The sequence below is a fragment of the Oncorhynchus mykiss genome, chromosome 24, assembly GCF_013265735.2.
Source record: "Oncorhynchus mykiss isolate Arlee chromosome 24, USDA_OmykA_1.1, whole genome shotgun sequence".
In the NCBI taxonomy this organism is placed as follows: domain Eukaryota; kingdom Metazoa; phylum Chordata; class Actinopteri; order Salmoniformes; family Salmonidae; genus Oncorhynchus; species Oncorhynchus mykiss.
In genome coordinates this window covers 26,032,582-26,058,517 of record NC_048588.1, presented here as the reverse complement: position 1 = coordinate 26,058,517, position 25,936 = coordinate 26,032,582, and the positions used below count along the sequence as shown (strand labels likewise).

The 25,936-nt window shown below is 41.8% G+C and overlaps 1 protein-coding gene across 4 annotated transcripts in view; it reads right to left on the bottom strand.

Moving 5' to 3' along the window:
• The window catches only part of LOC110504078 (glycerophosphodiester phosphodiesterase domain-containing protein 5), a 129,314-nt gene that overhangs the window by 50,201 nt on the left and 53,177 nt on the right, over window positions 1-25,936 (bottom strand). For all 4 annotated transcript variants that reach the window (XR_005039308.1, XR_005039309.1, XM_036961225.1 and 1 more), the window contains exons 3-7: window positions 10,087-10,190; window positions 7,513-7,606; window positions 7,210-7,269; window positions 3,457-3,555; window positions 2,217-2,310 (exon numbers count right to left, since the gene is read on the bottom strand). Coding sequence is in view for 2 of the 4 variants with exons in the window: in XM_036961225.1 (XP_036817120.1) it covers window positions 2,217-2,310; window positions 3,457-3,555; window positions 7,210-7,269; window positions 7,513-7,606; window positions 10,087-10,190 (451 nt within the window). In the remaining 2 variants the exon portion in view is untranslated. The remainder of the gene's footprint in view (window positions 1-2,216; window positions 2,311-3,456; window positions 3,556-7,209; window positions 7,270-7,512; window positions 7,607-10,086; window positions 10,191-25,936) is intronic.

The following is a 25,936-nucleotide window of genomic DNA, read 5'->3' as shown; positions in this document are numbered from 1 at the left end:
GCCTGGTAAAATTAAGGATAAATAAATTATAGGGTTTTTATATTGTAGCAATATTACAGCACACATTAATAATGTAACTCTTCGTTAAGAGTTACTGTGAGAGCAAACAAACTGCTACGGCGTTGTGTCTGTCCACAAAAATCCACTGTTCTACCCAAATACAACGTATTAAAAAAATGGAACTGGTGTGTCTATAAACTACAACTGAGTGTCTATAAACTACAACTGAATATTCATTAAAGTAATGTGCCTCCAAAAATAGCACTGATGATTCAGTATTTAATCTAGATCCCCAAGCAACTAACACTAGTCTGCCTCCCCTGTACTAGTCTCTGACAAATTTAAGGATGGCAAAAATACCCCAGTACTTGATGTCTAACTGGCCATGTCAACAGACAGGGCCTAATAATGTCCTGTGGACTGGTGGTGTCATGTGAGGCCAGAGGAATGCCTAGTATCCCTGCCAACCTGACGGGGGCTTGCCCTTTGTGTACATGGTGTTAATCATTTAACGCCCAGGGCTCTGAGGCTGTTATAGGAAAACTCCACCCAAAATCTATCTTTTGGCATTTCGTTCATTAGTCCGTTGTTGACATAGTACCAAAAAGTTTTGCTTGTCAGCAATCAAGTTTTCAAGATATGTAACTTTCAAAAAACAGAAATCATCCCTGTATGATGCATTTTGCATCCTATGATGTCAACAATGGACTAATGAAAGATACCAAAAGATTGTTTTTGGGTGGAGATTTCCTTTAAGTCATCTGGCAGTAGTGGCTGAGCTTTCTTCAGTGAGGTGAACAGTTGGTAACATGCTCTAGTGTTGTCACAATAGCAGATTTTTTTTACCTTCAATACCGATACCAGGTTTATCATCATAATACTAGATATGAAAACGATATTCATTACCAAAAGGCTACTCAATACTGAAACGCTGCCACTGCAACAAAAAAAGAAAGTGTATTACTGTAGCTAGTCCCAGAAAACCACTGGGGTTGATAAAAAAAAAATTAAACATTGAACAATGTGTTCATAATTGGTAGAACTACTAAAATAACAAATACAATATCTTCAATTTTATATCAAATGTCTTGCAAAAAATAAACACCATTAAATAACATAAGAATATCTTCAACTTTGCTTATGCAAAACTATAAATCATAGACTCAGAGCAGACAAAATGGTTAATTTGCTTATCTATGGCCAAAATATTGGGTCAAATTACATTCATTAGACCTATAATTCATTACAGCTAAATAATGTACTAAATGAACAGTTTAGTTCCAAAACCACAAAAAAAACACTGAAGCTCATTTCTTAAACTTCTATAGTCTACATGCCATAGAAGTACAATGGAATTTACACAGTATACTATGATTCCCAGAGTGCATTTCACTTCCCATGGTGCAATGCTCTTCCTAGGGCTGCTGGCAGGCTAGTGGCTACTGCTAGCAAGCCCAGACAAATGTGAAGTAGTCTAAATATATTGCTGTCAAGTTATGAGTGCATTTCACCAAACTTTTGGGTTGTGTAATCATATTATAATGCTCACATGAATGTCATGCTAAATATATTGTAACGAAACAGGCAGGGAGCGTGGTTCGGACCATCAACCTTATGGCCCGAAGCCCAGCGTGCCATCGACTGTAGTACAAAAGCATGCTTGTGTGGCTGAGTTGATATACGTGCTTACAAAAACAATTCCAATTTCGTAGAATAACTACAACGTTACAATGCAAATGTCATGTGTAAGAGAGTATTTTTTTGTATGTAGATTTGGAACTAAACGTCCCTTGCACTGCTTTGTAACATCTTTTGCTTAGTTGTTTCGGTGGGCTGGCCCTCATCTGCTCCGCAAGCAAAGTATTCCCACAGTTCGCTTCTGGAGACAGTTTTGTCAACAAGCTGCGGACGTGAAGGTATGATGTTTTCTTTTGAAGAAGCCATGATGTCAGCATTTTCGCTCTCCTCTCACTTGCTTATTAAAAATGGCTGGCGCTGAGTCAGCTGCATGTACAAGCGCAAGTAGCCTGGCTAGCTTACTACTGCCCCCTTGAGAAGATTCAGACAAATTACTAAAAAGACTCAATCCATATATGACTTGAGACACATTTGACAGAAGTACCGAAAGTAACAAAAACTCTAGTACAGAAGTTTCAGTATACCGTGCAACACTACCATGGTCAGTAACAAGGTCGGGGTCGGGTTGAGCTGCTTACTTATTTTCTCTGTGCGGGCGATCTGCCCAGCCACCAGCCAGGCCAGAGCGGTGACAGCCACCAGAGCTCCTAGGTGTAGGAAGGGACCTGTGGCCTGGACAGGGGACCAAAGGAGACCCATTCTATTAATGAAATCATTCAGTGTTGAAGGTGTGGAATTGCTACTCTCAATCACAGTTGTCAATAGTATGACATATTGTATGCTACTGCATGATTACTAAAACCAAAAATTATTAAATAAAATAAATGATTAATTAACATATTGACTCAGTCTTAATAATATATATATTAGACGCATTTCAATTGAATGTTGCAATTTTATGTACAGTAACTGTCAAAGGTTTGGACATACCTAGTCAAAGTAATGGACTGTCGTTTCTTCTTCTTATTGTTGTCCTTAGGTATTGGTTTCTTTGCAGCAATTTAACCATGAAGGCCTCATTCACACAGTCTCCTCTGAACAGTTGATGTTGAGATATGTCTGTTACTTGAACTCTGTGAAGCATTTATTTGTGCTGCAATCTGAGGTGCAGTTAATGGTAATGAACTTATCCTCTGCAGCAGAGGTAACTCTGGGTCTTCCTTTCCTGTGGCGGTCCTCATGAGAGCCAGTTTCATCATTGAGCTTAATGTTTTTTTGCGACAACACAAAGAAACTTTCAAAGTTTTCCATATTGACTGACCTTCATGTCTTAAAGTAATGATGGACTGTCGTTTCTCTTTGCTTAATCGAGCTGTTCTTGCCATAATATGGACTTGGTCTTTTACCAAATAGGACTATCTTCTGTATACCACCCCTACCTTGTCACAACACAACTGATTGGCTCAAACGCATTAACGAAGGAAATTAACTTTTAACAAGGCACACCTGTTAATTGAAATGCATTACCTGATGAAGCTGGTTGAGAGAATGCCAAGAGTGTGCAAAGCTGTCATCAAGGCTACTTTCAAGAATCTCAAATATACAATGTATTTCTTTAACACTTTTGGTTACCACATGATTCCATGTGTGTTATTTCATTGTTTTGATGTCTTCACTATTATTCTACAATGTAGAATTTTTTTTAAATAAATAAATAAAGAAGAAACATGGAATGAGTAGGTGTCCAAACCTATGACTGGTACTGTAGTTCAATACAGTCGTTCACATGATTTTTCAAGTATATAACCACATATCGGGAAGGTGTCCTGTGTACAGTGTGATGCAGAGCCCTAAAGGGGCATGGGTTGTTCAACTGACCTGGAGTGATACAGGGATGACTGCCCACTCCTCCCCCCATGTTTGATTGACAGATATGAATCCGATGGCAGTGGTCAGCAGGGCAGCACTCACTCCAATCTATGAGGGCAAACAGAGAGTGTTACAGACAAATCACACACACATTCTTTCCCCCCCCCCCCCCTCCTCCCAAGGCTAACTATTCCAACCATCTGTAGTGTGTTTGGCAGATAACAGCACCCTGGGGCATGATGTCACTGCTTTCACAACCCCCAGGAAAACTAACTCAAAATGTGGGGTTCAGGCAGTGTTCAGTCGGACACTTGAAGACACACACAGTATACAGGCCATATACACATACAGTGAGGGAAAAAAGTATTTGATCCCCTGCTGATTTTGTATGTTTGCCCACTGACAAAGAAATTATCAGACTATAATTTTAATGATAGGTTTATTTGAACAGTGAGACACAATAGCAACAAAAAAATCCAGAAAAACACATGCCAAAAATGTTATAAATTGATTTGCATTTTAATGAGCAAAATAAGTATTTGACCCCCTCTCAAATCAGAAAGATTTCTGGCTCCTAGGTGTCTTTTATACAGGTAACGAGCTGAGATTAGGAGAACACTCTTAAAGGGAGTGCTACAAGACCATTGCCAAGCAGCTTGGTGAGAAGGTGACAACAGTTGGTGCGATTATTCGCAAATGGAAGAAACACAAAAGAACTGTCAATCTCCCTCGGCCTGGGGCTCCGTGCAAGATCTCACCTTGTGGAGTTGCAATGATCATGAGAACTGTGAGGAATCAGCCCAGAACTATACGGGAGGATCTTGTCAATGATCTCAAGGCAGCTGGGACCATAGTCACCAAGAAAACAATTGGTAACACACTACGCCGTGAAGGACTGAAATCCTGCAGCGCCCGCAAGGTCCCCCTGCTCAAGAAAGCACATATCTGTCTGAAGTTTGCCAATGAACATCTGAATGATTCAGAGGACAACTGGGTGAAAGTGTTGTGGTCAGATGAGACGAAAATGGAGCTTAAATCTTGGGTGAGAACCTCCTTCCCTCAGCCAGGGCATTGAAAATGGGTCGTGGATGGGTATTCCAGCATGACAATGATCCAAAACACACGGCCAAGGCAACAAAGGAGTGGCTCAAGAAGAAGCACATTAAGGTCCTGGAGTGGCCTAGCCAGTCTCCAGACCTTAATCCCATAGAAAATCTGTGGAGGGAGCTGAAGGTTCGAGTTGTCAGCCCCGAAACCTTAATGACTTGGAGAAGATCTGCAAAGAGGAGTGGGACAAAATCCCTCCAGAGATTTGTGCAAACCTGGTGGCCAACTACAAGAAACGTCTGACCGCTGGGATTGCCAACAAGGGTCTTGCCACCAAATACTAAGTCATGTCTTGCAGAGGGGTCAAATACTCATTTCCCTCATTAAAATGCAAATGTATTTATAACATTTTTGACATGCGTTTTTCAGGATTTTGTCTCTCACTGTTCAAATAAACCTACCATTAAAATTATAGACTGATCAGTTCTTTGTCAGTGGGCAAACAAAATCAGCAGGGGATCAAATACTTTTTTCCCTTCACTGTATGCGTAATTACAGTCAAACACTAAAGCACATATAGTTGAAGTAGGAAGTTTATATACACCTTAAACAAATACATTTAAATTCAGTTTCAAAATTCCTGACATTTAATCCTTGTAAGAATTCCCCGTCTTAGGTCAGTTAGGATCACCACTTTATTTTAGGAATGTGAAATGTCAGAATAATAGTAGAGAGAATGCCATCTATGTTGTGAAGTGCACCAGTCCCTCCTGCAGAAAAGCACCCCCACAACATGATGCTGTCACCCCCGTGCTTCACTGTTGGGATGGTGTTCTTCGGCTTGCAAGCCTCCCTTTTTTTTCTCCAAACATAACAATGGTCATTATGGCCAAACAGTTCGATTTTTGCTTCATCAGACCAGAGGATTTTCTCCAAAAAGTACGATCTTTGTCCCCATGTGCAGTTGCAAACCGTAGTCTGGCTTTTTTTGTGGTGGTTTTGGAGCAGTGGATTCTTCCTTGCTGAGCGACCTTTCAGGTTATGTCGATATTGGACACGTTTTACTGTGGATATAGATACTTTAGTACCCGTTTCCTCCAGCATCTTCACAAGACACTTTGCGGTTGTCCTGGGATTGATTTGCACTTTTCACACCAAAGTACGTTCATCTCTAGGAGACAGAACGTGTCTCCTTCCTGAGCGGTATGACGGCTGCGTGGTCCCATGGTGTTTCTACTTGCGTACTACTGTTTGTACAGATGAACGTAGAACCTTCAGGCGTTCAGAAATTGCTCCCAAGGATGAACCTTGAGCTCTTGGCTGATTTCTTTTGATTTCCCCATGATGTCAAGCAAAGAGGCACTGAGTTTGAATGTAGGCCTTGAAATACATCCACAGGTACACCTCCAACTGACTCAAAATATGGCAATAAGCCTATCAGAAGCTTCTAAAGCCATGACAATTGTCTGGAATTTTCCAAGCTGTTTAAAGGCACAGTCATCTTTGTGTATGTAAACTTCTGAGCCACTGGAATTGTGATACAGTGAATTATAAGTGAAATAATCTGTCTGTAAACAATTGTTGGAAAAATGACTTGTGTCATGCACAAATTAGATGTCCTAACAGACTTGCCAAAACTATAGTTTGTTAACCTCACTAGGGAAGGGGGCACTATTTTCACGTCGGGATGAAAAGCGTGCACAAAGTAACCTGCCTGTTACTCAGGCCCAGAAGCTAGGATGTGCATATAATTGGTAGATTTGGACAGAAAACACTAAAGTTTCTAAAACTGTTAAGATTATGTCTGTGAGCATAACAGAACTGATATGGCAGGCTAAACCCCGAGGACAAACCATCCCCCCCAAAAACAATTTCAGTTTACCACTATTTTCAATGGCTAGTATTTTAATAATAAGGCCACGTCCTCCCAGATTGCAGTTTCTAGGGCTTCCACTATATGTCAACAGTCTTTAGAAAGAGTTTCAGGGTTTGTAGTTTTTCTAGGCGGCTCCCATTTTGGCTGTAGTGTTTCCAAGCGCGTGGAGGAAAGCGTGTTCTTTCTTATTTAGCTCCGGTAATGAACATACTATTCTCCGTCTTAAATGTTAGAATTTATTTGAGTATTAGGATACCTAAGGTTTGATTATAAACGTTGTTTAACTTGTTTGGAAAAGTTTATTATTAACGTTTGGGATTCATTTTGTATGCATTTTGATGGAGGGAAACTGAGTGGATTATTGACTGAGGCGCGCCAGCTAAACTGAGTTTTTATGGATATAAAGGACATTATCGAACAAAATTACGTAACTGGGACCTTTTGGAGTGCCAACAGAAGAAGATCAAAGGTAAGGCATTTTTTATATCACTATTTCTGACTTTCGTGTTGCACCTGCCTGGTTGAAATATGATTTATGTGTTTGTATGCGGGGTGCTGTCCTCAGATAATCGCATGGTTTGCTTTCGCCGTAAAGCCTTTGAAATCTGACATGGTGGCTGGATTAACAAGAAGTTAAGCTTTATTTTGATGTATAACACATTTTCAGGTGTTGCCAGGTGTGACACTACCGTCCCACGTATCCTAGAGAGGTTATCAAGAAATGTGTGGAGTGGTTGAAAAACGAGTTTTAATGACTCCAACGTAAGTGTATGTAAACGTCCGACTTTAACTGTACATACACAAACAAACACTCCAAAAATCGCACACTTGAGCATTACCTTGTGCAGCCAGTGCAAGTTCAGCTGTTGTCCCACTGCTATGTGGCAAAGTGCTAAAATCTGAAAGAATAGACACACAAATAAATCACATCACGTGAATTTCCACAACCACTGTTTTCAAAACAGGTCAACAGCTGCATGTTCCATCATAACTTTCACATGTGGACTTGGTCCAGACATGCATGGCAACACGTTTCTGCCCTGCCAGGTTACACCCCTAACATTACCTGGCTGTTACCCAGGGCCTAGACACAGTATCAATATCATCTCACAGTGAAAGTTTGATGAGATGACACAACTCACCATTAAAAATGCAATATAAGTGAAGCCGGCAGCGGTAGTGGCCAGGATTGGAACGGTCCCGTCGCTCCACTCCCCAGAGCGGTTATATAAAAACCTGTCAAACGGAAGCCAGTTACACAATAGTAGCGTCTCATGGATATCAGGGCAGGCTACAGTTAGTGCTGATTTGGTCTCTGAGATGATGAGCGCAAGATCGTAGAAACCAGCACTGGCCAACCAGGAGTAGGCCAACCAGCTTCCTTGCTGAGCGGCCTTTCAGGTTATGTCGATATAGGACTCGTTTTACTGTGGATATTGATACTTTTGTACCCGTTTCCTCCAGCATCTTCACAAGGTCCTTTGCTGTTGTTCTGGGATCGATTTGTACTTTTCACACCAAAGTACATTCATCTCTAGGAGACAGAACGCGTCTCCTTCCTGAGCGGTATGGCGGCTGGAATTTTCCAAGCTGTTCAAAGGCACAGTTAACTTAGTGTATGTAAACTTCTGACCCACTGGAATTGTGATAATCTGTCTGTAAACAACTGTTGGAAAAATTACTTGTGTCATGCACAAAGTAGATGTCCTAACCAACTTGCCAAAACTATAGTTTGTTAACAGGAAATTTGTGAAGTGGTTGAAAAACAAGTTAATGACTCCAACATAAGTGTATTTTAACATACAGTTGAAGTCGGAAGTTAACGTGGCAAATTATTGATGCCTTGTTCTAAAAAGACTGTCTCCTTAAGGCTGTGTCTCCACACACAGGAGAGGAAGTACATCACTGGGGCCAAGCTTCCTGCCAGAGGACCTCTATACCAGGCAGTGTCAGAGGAAGGCCCTAAAAATTGCCAAAGACTCTAGCCATCCTAGTCATAGACTGTTCTGATTCCCAGTGCTACCGCACGGCAAGCGGTACCAGAGAGCCTAGGTCCAAAAGGCTTCTTAACAGCTTCTACCCTCGAAGCCATAAGACTGTTGAACAGCTAATCAAATGGCTACCCAGACTATTCGCATTGACCCCCCCCCCCCCCCCTTTTTTACACTGCTGCTACTCACCGTTTATCTATGTATAGTCACTTTACCCCTACTTACATGTACATATTACGTCAACTAACCTGTGCCCCCGCACATTGACTCAGTACCGGTACCCCTTGTATATAGCCTCGTAATTGTTATTTTATTGTTCCTCATTCATTTTTTTTACTTCAGTTTATTGGGTAAATGTTTTCTTAACTCTTATTTTTCTTAAAACTGCATTGTTGGTTAAGGGCTTGTAAGTAAGCATTGCACAGTAAGTTCTACAACGGTTGTATTCGGCGCATGAGACCAATAAGATTTAATTTGATTTAGCCGAGTTCAGCTAGGCACCAGCCAAACTGAGGCATGCTGACGCCTTTAGAGAGAGCGTGTAGAGAGAGTGATGATACAATTAATAGGAGAGAGAAGAAGGGAGATAAGAGAATGAAAGGAGAAAGTGGGATGAGGGGGCAGGGAGAGAAATACAGAGCAAAGGACGATGGGGGAAGCAGAGGTGACATTGTGCACTAATGAGAGGAAGAGAAAGGCGGTGGCGAACAGAGAGAGTGAGGGGAATGACCTTGGGGGGACAAAGCAAATTGCACCTTTACAAGAAGAACCAAAGCTTTGCTCTCTCTCTCAAGGCACGCACACATTGCACCAAAAATCTGACTGCCAACATTTTTCACGCAATTCTACATGTAAAATCGGTAAGCACTCGGTTTGCAAATTACGCTCAGAGGTGCTCTCGGCCAGCAAACGCTGTTGGTGTGTCCGAGAACTTAGCCTTTAGTCTCGGTTTTCTGGGTGACAGAATGATTGTCAGACACAAGCTGACCTGACCGTGTGTCTGTCTGGTCTGAAAACCCAGCGTGAATGAAATGCCACTGAACACTATGAAACTACAGTACACACGAATATGGCTGGACTTACGCTTAGAAGCACATACTGCCATGTACGAGTTTCTCATATCATAGTGGACTCTGGGGCATAGCGTGCACATTCAATGTAGAAGGCTTTGAGGACTTGGTCAGGAGCTTGGTCAAAAGCTCAACTAAATAAACCCAATTCATAATTTCAGTGTTAGTATATTCTTCAATTGAATACGCAATGTCTCTTGTCTCATGGCAAAACCAACACCTGAATTGTCTCCAAGTATAATTGGTTTTATGGTAACTGTGGGGAAGACATGAATGGAATAATCTGAGAGGTGATTTGGGGTCAAAGGGTATTCCTGCTTTATGTAATCATGCTAACTATAATCTGCAGTGATAGATGCCCTAAGGCCTATACATCCGCACCCATATTAGGGAAGAGGATTATCCCAAAATGATTTTGGCCAACCAAAAAAAACACTCTAGAGTTAGCATTTTCAGTTCAGGCAAAAACATATGGAGACAAAATGGCATCTTTTAAAAGTAAAACATTAAGCTAAGTAATTGCCAGAGAATCAATGTAGGGGACGGTCATTGGAGCATTTAGTGAACAGACCACTGACGGATGACGCCGATATACTGAGAGACATTAAATCTATGAGTTGTATAACTAGCATACACACGGTACAGCAGGACTCACCAGTTGAACTCATTGTAGTCGTTGTGTGCCTCCCACCAGAAGTAGAACCAGACCAGGAGCAGAGAGAAGGTGATGAAGAGGATGAGAGACCACAGGAACTCCCACTGGGAATCAAAAAACACAAAGGAAGGATTATTACCTTTACCAGAGTACCATTAGTCAAATATCATCAGATTAACATAAAGCACTTTGGCCAGTGTTGTGTTGAAACAGGTGAGGAAACATTGGAATACTATTGGTACATTCACTGTATTTCTTTCTTTGATTGCAAGTGAGCAAAGGGCTGATGAGAAAGTGCTTCTCCACCCCAGACTGCACACCACTTAACATTACCCCCATACATCAACATACCAATCAACACTGACAACAGAAATGCAAGCAACAACACTCTCCTAGATATCCGGCAGAGTCATCATTGGGCAATCTGCCCTAATCCAGCCAACGTGAGAAAGCCAAAGACTATAATCTGGATGTAGAGAGACTGATGACGGTGCAGCCAGGGCCGGCACACAGACTGATGGCTCAAACCTGGAGGCATGTCAAACATTTTAAACACCATTCGCTAGCTGCATCAGATTAACGTGGTAAACCACAAACAAATGAGGAATGGTCTGGAGAACAAGTCAATACAATAATGCTCATGTTTTATAGTGAATGTACTGTCAATTCTGTTCATAAATAATTTCACACTCCCACTTTGTGTACACATTCACAAAGCCTGCATGACCAAAGACAAGACAACATTCATGCCGCTTTGCAACTGATTGAAAAGAGAACCACATGTCTGGTATCAGCGAAGGTAGAGGCAGTATGCAGTGTATGTGACAAATAAAATTAGATCTGAACGGTCATAGGGCAACATGGTCTCAGTAAAAAAGCAGGGGGGCTCAAACTCACATCCCCCCAATCCACTGTCGTCCCTATCAAGTAATTACTCACATTAACTTAAATAGCCAATAAGGCCATAAACCAACTATTGGTCAGCCTTCAAATGCCACCGCAAGCTGTAATAAGAGCTCTAATAAAAGAGATACAAGATATAATGTTAGCATGCGGACATGCACACACCTTGGAAGACAATGCACAAAATGTGAGCTTTTCAAACAGACAGCAAGACTGGCTGCTCTTCAGAGTCTGGAGGACTGGAGAACGCTCAGATACAGATGTAGAAATATAACTGACATGACTGTTTGATTTGCAAAAAATATATAAAAATACAAAATAAAAAACACTTGTTCCAGCTCTATACATAACATTTATATCTGTAATAATGTTCTTACATTGCACCATCCAGAATAAGACCCAGTTGACCCTGTACTTAGCCTTGCTGTGATAGGGGATATCAAGGTGATATGAGAGCACAAACAAAGCTGTCTGGACGTTCACCTTGGATGACTGTTCCATGGAGGGCATCGGCTGGCAGTAGCACAGGATGTAAGACAGGGCCAGGTCTAATGGCTGGGTGGTGACAGATACCAACCAGCCTTGTATACCTTCTGCCCATCTCTCTGGGCACTTGAGAGGAGAGCCTACATGTGTTAAGTTCAGCCCAGGCCAAACAGCAGTTTAACTAGGGGGACACTAAAGCACATGTTCGGGATGGTATGAGGATTATTACGTAACATGATGGGGCAGATTTGGTGATTTGGGGCAGGGATTGAGAATATAGTAGTATAAGGGAAGGAAGCATGTGGGATTTGTAGGTGGCGATTCTTTTTAGCCACCAATCTCTTCCGGATAAGTCATTATAAAAAACAGGAAAACAACATATGTTAAATTATTATTATTATATAGACCAGAACCTTGTTACTGTTTGACGTCCAAGTTTGAACATTAGTCATGAAGATTAGGCTATTCTTTATATTTACTACTTCCTCCTATGACCGTACCAAGAAAATCACTCTCGTTCAGAAATCAGAGTACTACGGACTCCAGAACGGTTACCATAGAGTTAGTTTCACATGGCTACACTTCCAAATCTCGTATTGATTGCAACGTGAGAAAGCCAGACATCAAGGTAACCATAGGGTTAACCCTGTGGTAGGAGGTGGTCCCTGTGGTGCAGGCTAGGGTCTGACTGGGCCCTGCTGACTGATCCAACTGCTCTGGCCCTGTCCCCCTGGCTTTTAATGACTACCCAGAAACACCTGGGAGAGGGACACCTTGAGGTCATGCAAGGGGACATTGTTCACGTGCTGATGGCAAAATGGATTACAGAGGTGACACCCCTGGGAGAGGGACTGGATTGTCAATTAGTAGGTAGTGTTTGGACAACAAAGGAGACAAAACGTTGGGGATCATTTTAACCTGGTTGTTTGGGAGCTAATCAAGTTGCCAGGCCAGTTATGTGAGTGGCAAAGATTGCATACAATGTGCAATAAATGTGTATGAAAATAATGTGCAATTCAAGCTTCAAATGAACATATAATTTCAAACGTATTTGGAGCATTATTAGGCTGGCTGTCACATTTATTCCTTCAATTAATATTCAGCCAAGCCAGCATCATTGTTTAGTATGTGCAACGTGTACAGCAGTGGTTCTTAACCTTGTTGGAGGTATTGAACCCCACCAGTTTCATATGGGCATTCACCGAACCCTTCTTAATTGGAAAAATAAAATATGATTTTTTTCAAATTCAAAACATTGGTATATATTTTACTGGTGCACAAAATGAACCGTGCATCAACATCACTGTGTTCAAAAGAACAAAATCATCAAAACATGATTTTCACACAAAAACAAAAACATCATAATGAATATTTACTGCAAATCAGTGTGACTTCTTGTAACGCTCCGGGTGTCGTGGGTGTGGAGTCAGACGCAGGAAACAGAGAGTGCGATGCTGTGCTCTTTAATGCCCAAAAACGCAACACAGGGTGCTCACAACCAAAATATACGACCAGGAACAAACACGTTCCTCTACATACAAAACAGAAGGTCACAATCAATCCCGCACAAAGAACCAGGCGGGCCGGCTGACTAATAAAGCCTCACTAATTATACCCAACTCAAAACAGGTATACTCAATAAACACATAAGGAGGGGGAGGAAAGAATCAAGGGCAGCTAGTAGGCCGGCGACGACGACCACCGAGCGCCACCCGAACGGGAAGGGGAGCCACCTTCGGTCGGAGTCGTGACACTTCTGCTGTTGCCTTTCAGAGACCAGTTCAGAAATGCGCGGCTTCACCTTGGCAAGTGCCACTCTCATGTCATTTTCGCAACAAAGTCTGTTCCTTTTCTTCATTTTTATGTCCAGCATCCTCGAAAAGGATTGCTCGCAAAGATATGTTGTAACAAACGGTATGAAAATCTCCAGAGCTTTCTTAGCAATAACAGGGTACGTTACCATTTGTTGACACCAAAACGTTGAAAGCGTTGTTGTTCTGAAGAGTTGCTGTTGAACCGGGCTCTGCTGAATTTCAATGATTTCATCGAGGTATTCATCATTGACATCTGTTGTCTCAACACTAAACTCTCTTGTTGGGAAGTATCCGTCGAGAGACTTTGCAAGCTCATCTAAGTGCGTGGCAATTGCTTGCTTCAGTTCCGCGGGTAAAGAAATGTCTCCAATTCCAGATGCATCTTCGATCTTACTTACACAGTCGTCCAGCAGGGGAAAGTTTGCGAAGTTGTCGTTCTCTGTTCGTCGTTTCCATAACGGTAGCTTTTTTTGAAAAGCATTCAGGTTTTCCTCCGCTTCGATGATGTTGACTCCACCACCCTGCATCTTTTGATTGAGATGATTGAGAGCTGCGAAGATATCAGCCATGTACGCTAAAATGAGAATGAACTCAGAATTGTTGAAGCAATCTGCATGACAATGTTGGTGTTCTTGCAAAAACAGGGCTAATTCCACGGCAAAAACACGATTCAGCAACTGTCCCCGGGATAACCACCGGACATTAGAATGGTACAGAAGTACCTCAAATTCAGAGCCCATTTCTTTACACAGCTCACTGAAGATGCGGTGCCTCAGAGCACTAGTTCGCACATAGTTCACGCATTCCACTACCATTTTTAATACTTCTGCCAGTTTTGGAGGCAAGGTTTTTGTTGCCAACGCATGCCTGTGCAGAATACAATGCGTAACAATGATGTGTGGTGCATCAGCTTTCACTAACGCACCAAAACCAGACTTTCTTCCCAGCATGACTGGAGCTCCGTCCGAACAAACTGCAGAAACCATATCCCACGAAAGATTGTTGTCTTTGAAGAAGTCATCCACAAGTTTCTTCACATCGGCTGCCTTAGTCGTTGTTGTAAGAGGCTTACAAAATAAAAAATCTTCCTTTATCACGTCGTCTTTCACATAGCGCACGAATACAGCAAGCTGGCTTAGATTGGAAACGTCTGTGGTCTCGTCGAGTTGAAGGCTGAATTTTGCCGGGCTTGAAGCCTTTGCTCATGTCCTCTATTCTGTCGCTGATGGTGTCATTTGAAAGAGGAATTTGGTTTAACTTAACTTCAGCCTCTTCTCCCAGCATGATATTCGCCATCTTCAACACAGCTGGTTTTATGAGTGTTTCACCAATGGTGTGTGGTTTGCCCTGCTTTGCGATCAGGTAAGCAACTTCGTACGATGCTGTGAGGATCGGTTTGTTGATGGGTACAAAGCCGAGAACAGGCAGAGTAGCCTTTTCATCTAGTCTGGCTCTCTTCACCTTGAATTCAGCGAGCGTTGTGTTCTTGTATTTTCCATCTCCATGCAGCTTAAGGAAGTGTTCTCTTAGTTTTGCCGGTGCTAGACTAGAATTGCTCAACTTGACATTGCAAATCATGCAGTTAGGACGCTGACTCCCATCACGTTCCGTTATACATGTGAATCCATATTGTACATATTCGTCCGACCACTTTCTTTTTTTGCTCGACATAGTAAGTATGAAGGGATTAAAATATTAAGAAAAAAATCACAAGACGTTCCATCACGACAGTCACAAGTCAACTACTGAGCACACCAAATTCCCTGCAGCACAGTTAGGCCAAGCGATGTAGCGTGATCACCTGCAGCCAATAATGGCCAAGCAGGGCGTGTCATCACGAATCATATGAGTCGGATGTGTGTCGTGACCTCTGCCGAACCCCTGAGACTGACTCACCGAACCCCTGGGGTTCGATCGAACCCAGGTTAAGAACCACTGGTGTACAGTATGACTGAACATTAATCCTGTCTCGCTGTTCTTCTCTGCTGCTGTTTAGGAGCTGATCAAATCAGAGATGTCTGGCATGATACGGCCTGCCTGCCTGATATCACATTTGCATTCTGCAAGGCTTGCTTTATTTAGGGAGGAACATATGCCTTCAGGCCAGAGCCGACACCATAGCATTAAAAACTGCTTTCTGACTACAGTCGAAACAAGGAACCAAGTCAAAATGTACTGAGTGTAATAGATCTAGTAGTCTGTTGAATCATACAGTATGTTGAACTTCCATTAAAAAATGAGGGATGCAACCTTTTTGTTATATTTATCACACAACGTGTCCAAGTGAGGTTAAATGGTCAATTTTATCGACCAGTCAAGAGAGGTCAGGAATATTTTTTTGTAAAAGTACAGTATTTAATGGGTCTGAGAGGAAATAAAAGGTTTTAGATTGTATTGAATGGGAGGTTTTCAAGCCCAACAGAGCCGACTCATTCGGCCTTGTACTCTGCTAGTGGGAGCTGGGTGAGGAAATTACTTTCCTCTACCGGGAAAAATGTATATATATTTTTTGAAATGTCATGAAAATTGCTGTACTGCTTGTCTGAAGGGCACTAGGCAGGCAGGCACCTGAATAAGGATGGAATACATCATAGCCTAAGCCTCATTGACCAACAGAGGCTAAAAATAGAGGGATGAAAAGGATCAGGGGATAATTCTCTTCTGTGGAACCGTAAACCCTCGTATTACTGCTAAAAATCAGAGGATCCTCCACTGTCTCTCAGGACCAAATATGAGGAGTAGATTGCAGACATGTCATCACTTAAATAACATATTTGCATGTACAGCCAAACAAACGGCATATTCTAAATTGTTTAAAGCTGCAATATGCAACTTCTCTGGGGCAACCTGACCAAATTCACACAGATTGAAAGCAGTAGATATGTTCTGTATGTGCTATTTCTATGCTTCCTGTTCTTAAGTTTCGTTTTTGCATCTTTTACTTTAGGTTTTGAACACCAGCTTCAAACATCTGAAAATACAATATTTTTGGTTTTTGAAAAGGTATTTCACAGAGATTTAGATGGTACAATGATTCTCTACACTACACTTGCATGTTTAGTCAAATTAACTATTAGAATTTTAGCAACCTGGAAACGCAGAGTGATGTATGCATAGCGCATCTTTAAATTAATATTTCAAGATGTTTAGAAAAGAGCTCTACTCGTTACATCACAGTAGCTTTCTATTGACCAGTTTAGGTATAACGAGTTTAGTTGACGCAATATATTTGTATATGTTTAAGGCCATCTTGCTTTGCTGTGCCTAAATGGGACTACTCCACAAAAGGTACTTGCACGTAATCCAATTTCCTTCCTACTTGCTAGCTCCAAGGCTAGCAGAGTATTCTCCACTATTCTCCAGTGGCTCCATCTAAACAGCCAGCAGTGTAGTGTTTTATGATTGTATTGGCTTTTCTCTTATGGGGCCAATTCCTCTCGTTACCTCCCAGTACCAAAGTCATTATAGCATCTGCCTCTACCCATGCCTGCTAGGATTCCAGGCTTTTATAGTGTCATTATGACTATAGATAGACCAACCAGCATTTGGCTGCACAGAAGATATCACACACACACCTAGCATGGAGCACGGAACAGTCCACCTTCACTGCAGGTCAGCAAGCTAGAGAGCGCTCCCACGAGACGGTCATAAAAATAAAAAAAATCACAGGCAGGCAAATTATAATGAATGTAATGATGCTAGACTAGAACGTCCACATATACTGTAAACTCATTATCAGGTTTAACTCCCTGTTTGAAACAGAAAAGGAGAACGTCGGATCCAAGTGCACCACCAAGGTAATAGGAGGACAGACAGAAGGAGCACATAATAAATGAATGATTCACTAACACCATGATGAGGATAATATTATTAGGCTCCAGAATTCCCCTGCCCTACTGCTGTCCCATCTACAGTAGCTCCTGACTGCAGCTCAGTAGAGGAATGAGCTAATTCCACACCAACCCTTGAGGGCTGGGTCTATCAAATCAAGCATGCAGGCACGTGAAGTTCACTGGAAGGGAATGCACTGGGAGGGAATCCACTGGGAGGGAATCCACTGAAAGGGAATCCACTGAAAGGGAATCCACAGGAATCCACAGGCTACAGGATTATGTCTGCAGAATTAATGATGTTACAGTAAGGCACGACAATTCAAACTACATTAGCCCAGTCAATCCACAGAAATACTACTTCAACAAATCAACAGTCCTCATGCTAAATGGTATCCAATCCTTCAATTTAAAAAAAATCCCAAATTGAATAATATGCATGAGATTTATTGAATGCACTTATTGAACACTTAGAATTACACTTATTTCACATGTCAATTCTGTGGAAGCAAGATAAGAGGCGTGAGGAAGAACCCACCCATTACTCATCATATACACACAGCATGCAAACACGCTACCACATGCCAGAAGGCACATTTGGCAATATCTATGGAAATGTGTTGAGAGCGTTTTAGCCTAGAGAACCAATTCCGCCTAGTATTCACACACTCCTCAATCTCATAGGATAATGCTTTAGTTAGCTTCTATACATTGACGGGGTCAAATTGGGGTCATGATAGGGGCTGCACCAAATGTTTGATGTATTATAATTGATAATGCTTATGTTGTATTAATAGAAGGGGAAGGGCTATAAGACCCCTCCACATTTATAGGGTCCTAGACTACAGATAGATTTATATATATAATATAGATTAACTATATCTAATTAATCTTGCACCAAATGTTTGATGTGTTATAATTGATAATGCTTATGTTGTATTAATAGAAGGGGAAGGGCTATAAGACCCCTCCACATTTATAGGGTCCTAGACTACAGATTAACTATATATATATATATAATCTGTAGTCTAGGACCCTATAAATGTGGAGGGGTTTTATAGCCCTTCCCCTTCTATTAATACAACATAAGCATTATCAATTATAATACATCAAACATTTGGTGCAAGATTAATTAGATATAGTTAATCTATATTATATATATAAATGTATCTGTAGTCTAGGACCCTATACATTTATAATATACATTTATAATATATATATTCATTATAAGGTTTAATTGTTCCAGTCTTTTCTAGTCTCAGCCTCTTATAAAGAAACGGTCTGAGAGATGTGTGAATTATTGCAGGGTGTCTGTGAGAAGGCACCTCTAGGCTAAAAGAGATTAGACAGAGAACCCTGCAGGGGAGTAAAATAGATAAGAGACTAGTCAGACATACCTCTGTAAATCAACTTGGGGAGTGGACATTTACTGATGAGCTCTTAGAAAACTCTGGAACTATTGTATCTCTCTTGCAAGTTATAAATAGCTGTGTATGCATGGGCTTGGTCTGATGAGTAGAAGGTGCAGTTACATCACTAGAGCTGGACTTTGGGCTTAAAATAATTTAGGACTTTTCCTATTTTGCAGAACTCAGGAGAGACATCAGTTGTATGTGTGATGTTTGACTTCTATCTACAGCTGTATTTTGATTATAAAGTGCACATTGAGTGTTCCTTATTTGTTAAGTAAATAAAACGGTGCACAAAAAACAGAACCAACAACATCAAAACTGTGCATCTGTTCAGTCCTGTATTAAAACACACTTCACCCCTTAACACTACAGTCTAAAGTCTATCATCAATTAACTATCTGGAATATGCCAAACTATGAAGAATGCAACTATGGTTTGCCTGTGGATGATGCCGTGCAGGTGTTTGTACACATCCATATACACACACACACAAACAAATAGTGCTATACATGCACTCAAACATTCAGTTCGCCTTGCTGTTATGACTTTTGTTGTTTGCATTGTTGTTTTCTGTTTTCCTTGTCTTTCGTTCATTTTCTTGGTTATTGGGGGGGGGGGGGGGGGGGGGGGTCTTGGAGGTGGGGAATTTATTATTTTATTGTGGGAGGGGTCTCTGATGTTTGAGGGGCAGCTCTTGGGGAACTGTGGGAGGGATCTTGGAGGGCTGGTGGCCTGGCGGTTGGGAGCTTGGGCCGGTGGCTGATGGATCGCTGGATCGGGTCCCCATTTTTGACCTTGTGGGAGATCTGTCGATGTGCCCTTGAGCAGGGCGTTGACCCTGTTTGCTTCTGTGTGTCGCTCTGGATGGGAGTCCATTAGATGACTAATGTGATGTAGTTGTTGAGCGGCTTCACTGCAAGTATATTGTATGATTTAAATATTCAATACATTTTGTTTTTTTTCAAGAATGCAACTAGGGACTGAAGCAGGTGTTCACAGGCCGGGATAGCGAGCGAGAGTCCTTCCCACCATCACCCACCCTTTCCTCAGGCAGTGGTCTGCCCAGTCTCCTTGTTGTCCTGGGCCAGACCAGCAGCTGGTGGGGTTGTCACTAGATGTCCCACAGCTCATCACAGCCCTAATCCCTTCACAACTCCCTCAAAATCATTAGTGTGTTTCCCCACCCAGCTAAGGCCCACCTATCAGACCAACAACATTGCCCTGTGAAAATCAGGGTTAGAGGGTTCCAGCCCTCTGGTCCTCGACCCTCTCTCCAGTTATGACAGAACTGTCAGGAGCACCAACTGGCCGTGGCTTTACTTATTATAGAACAGAATGGCCTCTTCAGCTCTGTGGAGCTGCTGACCTCATAGCTACAACTAATATGATACCCTAGATATTTTGGTATTACCTGATCTTCTTGGTCAGCTTTTGATCTGAAACAGCGTGTTGTCATTGGACACTCATATCTAAAGAGTTGAAAAGTTCAGGAAAACATTGGAGACCTTGGTAACCTCCCGGACTGGCTGGACTCACTGAACACTAGCACAGGGGAGAGAATACAGTCTCTCATAAATAACACACTACTGCTGAAAGTGTATTTTCTCTGGTTAGCCTTTTGGACATAACACGTACTAGAAGGTAGCCTACACTTCCACCAACCAACGAAAGCTATGTGATTATGGTAAACAAAATGAAATATTAACCACCTGCCTTACATTGCACTCCATGAGGAGCCTGCCTGTGTTACGTGAGTGCAGCAAGAAGCCAAGGTAAGTTGCTGGCTAGCATGAAATCTCTCTTATAAAAAACGATCAATCAATCTTAACATGTTAACTACACATGGTGGATGATATTACTAGCTACTCTAGCATGTCCTACATTGCATATAATCGATGCGGTGTTAATTTCTCATTGAATCACAGCCTACTTCACCAAACGGGTGATGATTTAACAAGCGCATTCGCGAAAAAAGCACTGTCGTTGCACCAATGTGTGTGTACCTAACCATAAACGTCAATGCTTTTCTTTAAAAACAGTAGACAAGTATATATTTTTAAACCTGCATATTTCGTTAATATTGCCAGCTAACATGAATTTATTTTAACTAGGGAAATTGTGTCACTTCTCTTGCGTTCCGTGCAATCAGTCAGGATATATGCAGCAATTTGGGCCGCCTGGCTCGTTGCGAACTGTGTGAAGACCATTTATTCCTAACAAAGACTAATTCATTTGCCAGAATTGTACATAATTATGACATAACATTGAAGGTTGTAAAATGTAACAGCAATATTTAGACTTAGGGATGTCACCCGTTAGATAAAATATGGAACGGTTCCGTATTTCACTGAAAGAATAAACGTTTTGTTTTCAAAATGATAGTTTCCGGATTTGACCATGTTAATGACCTAAGGCTCGTATTTCTGTGTGTTATTATGTTATAATTAGGTCTATGATATGATATTTGATAGAGCAGTCTGAGCGGTGGTAGGCAGCAGCAGGCTCGTAAGCATTCATTCAAACAACACTTTCATGCATTTGCCAGCAGCTCTTCGCTCTGCTTCAAGCATTGAGCTGTTTATGAGTTCAAGCCTATCAACTCCCGAGATTAGGCTGGTGTAACCAATGTGAAATGGCTAGCTAGTTAGCGGGGTGCGAGCTAATTGAGTTTCAAATCAGTGACGTCACTCGCTCTGAGACCTTGAAGTAGTTGTTCACCTTGCTCTGCAAGGCCGCAGCTTTGTGGAGTGATGGGTAACGATGCTTCGAGGATGGCTGTTGTCGATGTGTTCCTTGTTCAAGCCCAGGTAGGGGCGAGGAGAGAGACAGAAGCTATACTGTTTCACTGGAAATACTAAAGTGCCTATAAGAACATCCAATAGTCAAAGGTATAGTGGGGAGAACAAGTATTTGATACACTGCCGATTTTGCAAGTTTTCCTACCTACAAAGCATGTAGAGGTCTGTAATTTTTATCATAGGTACACTTCAACTGTGAGAGACGGAATCTAAAACAAAAATCCAGAAAATCACATTGTATGATTTTTAAGTCATTAATTTGCATTTTATTGCATGACATATTTGATCACCTACCAACCAGTAAGAATACCGGCTCTCACAGACCTGTTAATTTTTCTTTAAGAAGCCCTCCTGTTCTCCACTCATTACCTATATTAACTGCACCTGTTTGAACTCGTTACCTGTATAAAAGACACCTGTCCACACACTCAATCAAACAGACTCCAACCTCTCCACAATGGCCAAGACCAGAAGGCTGTGTAAGGACATCAGGGTTAAATTGTAGACCTGCACAAGGCTGGGATGGGCTACAAGACAATGGACAAGCAGCTTGGTGAGAAGGCAACAACTGTTGGCGCAATTATTAGAACATGGAAGAAGTTCAAGATGATGGTCAATCATTATGTATTATATTAAGTTAAAATAAGTGTTCATTCAGTAGTGTTGTAATTGTCATTATTACAAATAAATAAATACATTTAAAATATCTGCTTTTTTGGTCCTCCAATAATCGGTATTGGAAAATCCTATCTAAATCAACCTCTAATGTCTACATGGAATAATTCCCCTCAATATAACTGGCAATTGTAGTGGGTAAACAGTCCCCTCCTGCCGTTTTGAACTTAGCGAACTCAAAGAGAATCTGAGTAGAGACAGACAGCCGGAGAGGGATTCAAACTGACAGACAGAAAACATTTCCCTTTGGAGAGAGACTGGATTCAGGAAGATTAGGCTATTCCCCTCCTCACCCAATATTAAGAGAAATTGTTTGAATGTCAGCACTACCGAACGTGAGTGCAGGCTGACTGAAAGGTGCTTACATATGATTATTGAACTATAGAGACAGGTAGACAAGGCACTATTAGTACAAAGGTTACCAGTTAATTTGTTTTCAAAGACAATTGATGGTGACCTCCACCAAAGGGTATTAATATAATTGCTTACCTGAATGTCTTATATGAACATAGTGCTTAAATTAGTCAAATTCCATTTCACGTAATCAAATGACCATCAAAATACATTTCCATAATTAAAATGATCAGACATTAGAAAACCTAGGACTGATTTCTAGTCGCTCTAAAGCTTTTCTAATGACAGACTCATGACATACTATCACCATCAACCCCTCCTTCAGCTAGCCTAGCGGCTGCTGGTTTAGTCGTCTCTTGGAAGAGAATCACACAGAAGTCTGAGGATGAGTGCTGGATACGCACCTGTATCACAGAACGCTCCTGGGCCCACCAACACCATCACTGCACATCGTGGTTTGTGTTCCAAGGCCCTCTTGGCCCTGTCCCACAGGAATATAGAGACATCCTCCTAACGCTTGTTTACTCAGTAACTTCTACAGCTGACAGCCTGTAAATGTGTTTTCTGCAGAGGTGTTGAACCTTTTATTCTGTCAGGGAACTAAAGAAGTAATGGAAGACTTGAGAGGAAGACAGGAAAAAGATAGCAAAGAGAATGCTCCCTGCATGTTGCATGAATGTTCCCTGCCATATTAGAATGTTGCCCATCTGGTTTTCTAGTTTAGTGCGGACTTTAGTTGCGACATAAAACAGTGATGATAGCAAATTATTTGAACAGGATTTCAGTTTCACGTGTCTCTATTTTATTTAACAGACCAAGTCTACAGAATTATGCTTGTTCCTATTTCTAGACCCATTCTGCTCCAGGTAAAGACTGGCTAAATGGAAAAACTCAATTATTACTGAGGGCAGATCAGCTTGCAGTGCCAGTGACGTGGCCACCCTTTCTACAAACCACTAACTCAAAGACCAAGTTAACAAAGAGGGAGGCTCAGGAACACTGGCCTGTTTATTATCCAGCTCGTAGGGGAGATGACGACAGCAACCACTTCTGTTCTGTTCTGAATCTGGGCATTACGAAGCGAGTCCGTGTCACATTAAGACCTCTCATGGTCATGGTTCAGTGACGCTGCCTGTCATGTTTAAACATGTGGTTGATCGATCTTTTGATTAGCAACACTGATTGGTAACATTTGCTATTAAAGATGCATCGATGATGTCATCTGACCAGGCAGTGCTGGCACACTTAACAGGTGATCTGCCAATGTGAGATGATTTATAGGCCTCCAATACAAGGCAGCACAGATTCCATAGTTAAATTGATACTTTGGGATTTTGGCAATAAGGCTATTTACCTACTTCCCAAGTCAGATGAACTTGTGGATAGCATTTTCATGGCTCTGTGTCCAGTATGAAGGAAGTTAGAGGTAGTTTCACAAGCCAAGGCTAATTAGCACAGTGAAGAAGTCCATGGTATCTGCTAGCAGATACTCAGACTTCCAGTTACTGCACTAGCGCTAGTTAGCAACTGCGCTAGTTAGCAACTGCACTAGTTAGCAACTGCACTAGCGCTAGTTAGCAACTGCACTAGCGCTAGTTAGCAACTGCACTAGCGCTAGTTAGCAACTGCACTAGCGCGAGTTAGCAACTGCACTAGCGCGAGTTAGCAACTGCACTAGCGCGAGTTAGCAACTGCACTAGCGCGAGTTAGCAACTGCACTAGCGCGAGTTAGCAACTGCACTAGTTAGCAACTGCACTAGCGCTAGTTAGCAACTGCACTAGCGCTAGTTAGCAACTGCACTAGCGCTAGTGTCGTGGAAGTTTCCTCTATTTACCAAATCATGAGAGCAAACCACAAACAAGTCAGAGTTAGTTATCACAAAAGTCCATCTTTAATTATATGAGCTCTATAACAACCCTGTAACTCTCAGATCAATTCAGTGTCTATCAATGAATTCTCTGAGAGTCCCTTACACATTGCAACTGAGATCCTTTATAGCAAAGACACACATAGCCAGACAGCATAGGCATAATATATCGCTCATCTTTGTCTCCTAAACTATGTTATTTTCTCAAACTCAGAACCATAAACCAATCCTCCATATCAACAGGCATATATCAAATCCATCCTATCTTGACAAGATCACAGAGACACACTGACTGGCACACAGACATTGTGGAGCCAAGAGATACCCCCTCTCTCCGGCCCAAGCAACTTAGTCTTGACATAGAACAGATACTGCAACCCCGCCACAGTATTATACAAAAATTCAAAAACATTCTGATGAGAAGTAACTTACAAACATATGATGAATATAAAACATCTTACCTATGTTACCAACTAATTCTGATTATTCCCCAACACTAGTTAGCAACTTCCTTCAAACCCCAAACAGAGACATAAAAATGGTATCCACGAGATCATCAGACTGGGAAGTAGATAAAGGGCCTCGTTGCCTAAATCCCTAGGTATCCCTTTAAAGTCATCCTGTTCATTTGAAAGAGAACAAAAATGGTTCACAATGTAGGCCAGGGCTTTGTGTGGGACCGTGTGTCTGTTCTGCCATGTGGGACACAATTATATTCAGTGTTGGCCTGGATGTCAGTCCATCTCTGCAGAGACTCTTTGGTGCTGTAGCACTAGGGCCTCGGCTGTTGGAGCTGCATAAATGGACATCAAATCAAACTATATTTGCCACGTGCTGAATACAGCAAGTGTAGACTTAACCGTGAAATGCTTACTTAAAATCCCTTAACCAACAGTGCAGTTAAAAAATATATATCATTTACCAAGTAGGCTAAAATAACAAAGTAATAATAAAAGTAACAATAGCGAGGCTATTTACAGCGGGGCACCAGTACCGAATCAGTGTGCAGGGGTACAGGCTAGTTGAGGTCATTTGTAGGTGGGGGCGAAGTGACTATGCATAAGTAACAAACAAACAGCGAGTAGCAGCAGTATACAAAGGCGGGGGGGGGGGGGCGGGGTCAATGTAAATTGTCCGGTGGAAATTTTTATGAATTGTTCAGCAGTCTAATGGCTTGGGGGTATTTTTTTTATTTATTTTATTTTACCAGGCAAGTCAGTTAAGAACAAATTCTTATTTTCAATGACGGCCTAGGAACAGTGGGTTAACTGCCTGTTCAGGGGCAGAACGACAGATATGTACCTTGTCAGCTCGGGGATTTGAACTTGCAACCTTCCGGTTACTAGTCCAACGCTCTAACCACTGTTGGGGAGGCTTTTGGTCCTAGACTTGGTTCTCCGGTACTACTTGTCGTGCGGTAGCAGAGAAATCAGTCTATAAATTGGGTGACTGGAGTCTCTGACAATTTTATGGGCTTTCCTCTGACACCGCCTATTATATAGGTCCTGGATGGCAGGAAGCTTGGCCCCAGTGATGTACTGGGCCGTTCGCACTACCCTCTGTAGCGCCTTAGATGACGTGCAGTTGCCAAACCAGACAGTGATGCCACCGGTCAGGAAGCTCTCGATGGTGCAGCTGTAGAACCTTTTGAGGATCTGGGGGCCCATGCCAAATCTTTTCAGTCTCCTGGGAGGGAAAAGGTTTTGTCGT